Below are 3,882 nucleotides of genomic sequence, written 5' to 3' on the forward strand. Positions count from 1 at the left end.
CGCTTTCTGAGCAAACAAAATGAAAGAGCACCTGCTGAAAATACTGATTATAGGAGATGGAAACGTTGGGAAGTCTTCATTTGTGCATCGCTATGTCAGTGGACAGTTCAACATAACGTACAAAATGACCGTAGGAGGTAGGCAAAATGGTTCTCAACAATTATAGTTTTTCAGGCTCTTCATCTGGGCTGACTTGTGTGTTTAATGTTTAACATGGTCTTGGAAAGGAGACTCCAAGTAATTGTCACATACTGATGTTTCACAAAGACAGATTTAGTTTTAATTTTCTTTTTTCAAAGATTGTGTTGCTAGTTGCTTGTATTCAGTGTCTAAGCCAGGAAAACAGATGACAGAGTCAAAAATTAAAGCTCTTGATTTACTAGTTCTCCTGTTTTTCCATGGTCATGAAATATGGATCTTCATCAAAAGAACAAGATTCTGAATAAAAGCAGAACAATTGAGCCTTATGAACAGAGCCATCATTCCTCCATATTAAATGTGTCTGTTAAGGTGGTTTTAAAGGTTTGGAGCATCAGTTTCCAATCACATCTTGATAGGAGAAAACTCAGGAAAGACCCAGAATTTGTCAGACAAACCATTCAACCTTTCTGGACTGTACAGACGAGGATTACAGCTACTGAAAAAAATCTGACTTTTTCTCAGACTTATGACTTCAATCTTTTGAGATCAAAAGTCGGAGTTCTGAGAAAAAAAAGTCTAAATTTTGAGAAAAAAGTCAGATTTTATTTTAGTTTTTCATATTCTGAGCTCAAAAGTCACAATTCTTGTTTTAATTTATTTATTTTTTTCCGGTGGCCCCAACCCGCTTCCATTCATTCACACTCATGTTGGGCTCTCCAGAATTAAAGAAGAGCAGAATAATTGAATTTCCCTTTGGGATCATTTAAGTATTTCTGAATTGAATGTGAATATCTGGGTAAATATAAACATAATAAATATGTTTATGATGCTTTATGAACCTGAGTTTTTCTCAAACTGTGTTCCTAAAGTGAGTTTGGTTACTTCTGTAGTGGATTTCTCTCTTAAGACGCTGCACTGGTCTGACAAAGAAAAGGTCAGAGTTCAACTTTGGGACGTTGCAGGTAAGAAACATTAGTTCAAAGTGAACTACAGGTTTATGCATAAGCATAAGTTGATCACTGAAATGTGCATGAATGTTGTCTGCCCTTCCAGGCCAGGAGCGTTTCGTCTCCATGACCAGAGTTTATTATAAAGGGGCGGTGGGCTGCGTGTTGATGTTTGATGTCACAGACACATCAAGCTTCCTCAAGTGTCACCAGTGGAAACAGGACCTGGACAGCAAGGCCACGCTGCCCAATGGAAGCTCCATCCCATGCATCCTGCTGGCAAACAAGGTGAGTCGGTTTATTTAGCCAATACACGATGCACTAGGAGAGCTTAGCGCTGCTGAGTTACCATCGTCCTCATCTTTTTATGAAGAGCCGCATGAGAAATTTGAGATGGTGCACATGTAAGCGTGTTTTCACACCTCAATTTGATTGGGGATCAAAATTCCCACATTTGTTACAGTTTCAGCTCATGTGACTCGCTTTAATGCTACACAGTGTCAAACAATCCGAAATAATTGAAAAACCTATTCACCTCCTCGCCTGTGGGGGCGCTGCAGCAAGAATCATTGAAGGAAATGACACCAAGACCAGGACAAACTTCCTTCTCCACAAAATGTAAACAGAAATGGAGTAGCATTAAATGTTTGTCTCCTGTAAAGAAAAAACACAAGATATTTCTCCCTGTAGTGCAAGACTGGCACATTTATTTTGGCTGCGTCGACCCAGAATGTCTTGTACTGTAGTTAACTTCCTGCTTTGGAGCGGTTTCCGGTTCACTTGTGTCCATACATTCGTTCACTTAAACCGAACCAAGATCGAGGTTTTAGGCAGACCAGAGTTTGCTTTTTTTTTGGTGAGTTCGTTTGCGCATTCACACTTCCCCAAACGAACCGGACTTTCTAGACAAACAAGCAAGAGTTTGATTAAAGCGGACTAAACAGGGTTGATGTGAATGTCATGTTTCCAAATCCCAGTTTTAAATACATTCCAGTAAGTTAGTTGCAGAAGATGAGATATGAAGGACAGGAAAAATAAATTATTACAAGAAGCAAAAGTGCAGGAATGAAACATACAGTTGAAGCCAGAAGTTTACAGTCATTCTATGAAAATATACATGACTTATTTCTCAGTGTTTGGTATTAAATCAGGTTACACGTTTCCTATTTTGGGTAATTCAAGATCCACCCACCTGTTTTCTGTGGTGACTCTGTCCAGCAGTCTCTGAAAGACAGACGGGATCAGAGCTGCTCCCAAACATTTGCAGTGTTGATGGATTAACACAGCTAAACACTTTGTTGATTAAATATTTAATATGGAGCTAAATATTTAGCCTGCAAAATAAAAATTCAGTTTGTAAACTAAATATTTACCTTGTTAATTAAGCATGTTCAGCCCATTCTGAGAGTGACAGGACATTTATGTTTTTTTTACATGTTCACCAGTACTGATCTGCAGGAGCGTTCTGTGTTTTCTAAATGTCTTTTTTGTCCCTCTGCTCCCCCACAGAGCGACCTGTCTGACTGGGCCGTCCCAGCAGACCACATTGAGTCGTTCTGCAAGGCCCACGGCTTCGTCACATGGATGGCAACTTCAGTCAAAGACAACAAGAACATCGACGAGGCAATGAGGTAACAAAGCATGTCCAGAGCTTACATGGTACAATGGCAACCACCAGGACGACATTTAAATCCCATCAGTCTGATGGGGGGAGCCATGTTTGAGGGCTAAGATGCTAATCCATGGAACTACATGTAAAATGTTCACCTTGAGTCATAAAAATAGGATTTGTTTTCCTTCCTGTCTTCCTTTATTTTTTCTTTATGTCCTTCCTTCCTTGTTTTCTTTGTTCCTTTCTGTCTTCCTTTATCTTTTTTATGTGTATCCTTCATTCTGTCCTTCCTTTTTTGTTCTTTGTCTTCTGTCTGTCTTTCTGTGTGTCGGAGAGACGGAAGGTTTCGTCCCTCTCGTTGACGCCAGCTGCTCGTTTCTCTTCCCGTTGTTGTTTTGCACCTCTGCTGTGTTTCAGGAGGCTGGTGGAGGAGATTCTGTCCATTCAGTCCAGTTTGGATCCGCTGCGGACCAAAACCGAAGACGGTGCTCACCCAGAGCAGGAGTCGCAGCTCAGCAACAGTGCAGGGAAGAGTTGCTGCTGATGCAGCAACTCTTCCCTGTGAATCCTATTTGTAATTCAGAGCACTTTATATGGACACTGCAGGTTATTTTTTTAAGTGTAGATTGTCCTTGGAAGCATGAATATGTCACAAATCACATGCCAAATATTCACTTTATGCATCAACTCTCTGCAGCTGAGATGTTTTTTTTAAGTGTATTTGGAAACTGCACTCTACAAAAACTCCCACCCAAAACGCTCATCATAAAAAATAAATTTTCACTTGTAATATTGCATTTAACTGAAAAAGATGAGTGAATAAAACTTGACTTTGGTTAAAGTTTGGTAACAATTAAAGTCAAACTAATGTTGACTTTAATTGACAACTTTTTTTAAGTAAGGTCATCTTGTCAAGTTTTAGAGTGTTTTTAATGTGTCCTGCTCAACAATGAATGTTTACTTTTATAAATTAAAATAATAATATTTTCAGGTTATCACGGACCAAACAGCAGAAGCAAAAGGAGCAGAGGAAGTGGCCGTGAATAATATTTGGTTGGGAAGGCCTGTAGGTGTGGATGAGCTGCGGATGAAAGTGCTTCTCCTCCGACACGCTGACTCATTCAGACGCATGACGTCCGCGCGCTAAAACCAGGCGTGTGTGTGGATCCGCTCTGCTCGTCA

At 40.0% G+C, this 3,882-nt stretch overlaps 1 protein-coding gene across 1 annotated transcript; it reads left to right on the forward strand.

Moving 5' to 3' along the window:
• LOC106922531 (ras-related protein Rab-29-like) lies at positions 1-3,455 on the forward strand. Its single transcript, XM_014995023.2, has 5 exons — positions 1-137; positions 1,032-1,103; positions 1,195-1,376; positions 2,598-2,719; positions 3,118-3,455. The coding sequence occupies exons 1-5, from the start codon at positions 20-22 to the stop codon at positions 3,242-3,244; spliced, it is 621 nt and encodes a 206-aa protein (XP_014850509.2). The 5' UTR covers positions 1-19; the 3' UTR covers positions 3,245-3,455.
• Positions 3,456-3,882: the final 427 nt, after the last annotated feature.

This window comes from Poecilia mexicana, unplaced genomic scaffold, assembly GCF_051168715.1.
Source record: "Poecilia mexicana isolate PSO_F unplaced genomic scaffold, ASM5116871v1 scaffold_7, whole genome shotgun sequence".
Classification (NCBI taxonomy): Eukaryota; Metazoa; Chordata; class Actinopteri; order Cyprinodontiformes; family Poeciliidae; genus Poecilia; species Poecilia mexicana.

What these genes read in the sequence shown, in the direction of transcription:
- LOC106922531 (XM_014995023.2), top strand. Translation starts at nt 20, where the DNA reads ATGAAAGAGCACCTGCTGAAAATACTGATTATAGGAGATGGAAACGTT. An exon ending in GTACAAAATGACCGTAGGAG is followed by an intron (nt 138 to 1,031) that starts GTAGGCAAAATG and finishes TTACTTCTGTAG; the next exon opens with TGGATTTCTCTCTTAAGACG. An exon ending in AACATCGACGAGGCAATGAG is followed by an intron (nt 2,720 to 3,117) that starts GTAACAAAGCAT and finishes GCTGTGTTTCAG; the next exon opens with GAGGCTGGTGGAGGAGATTC.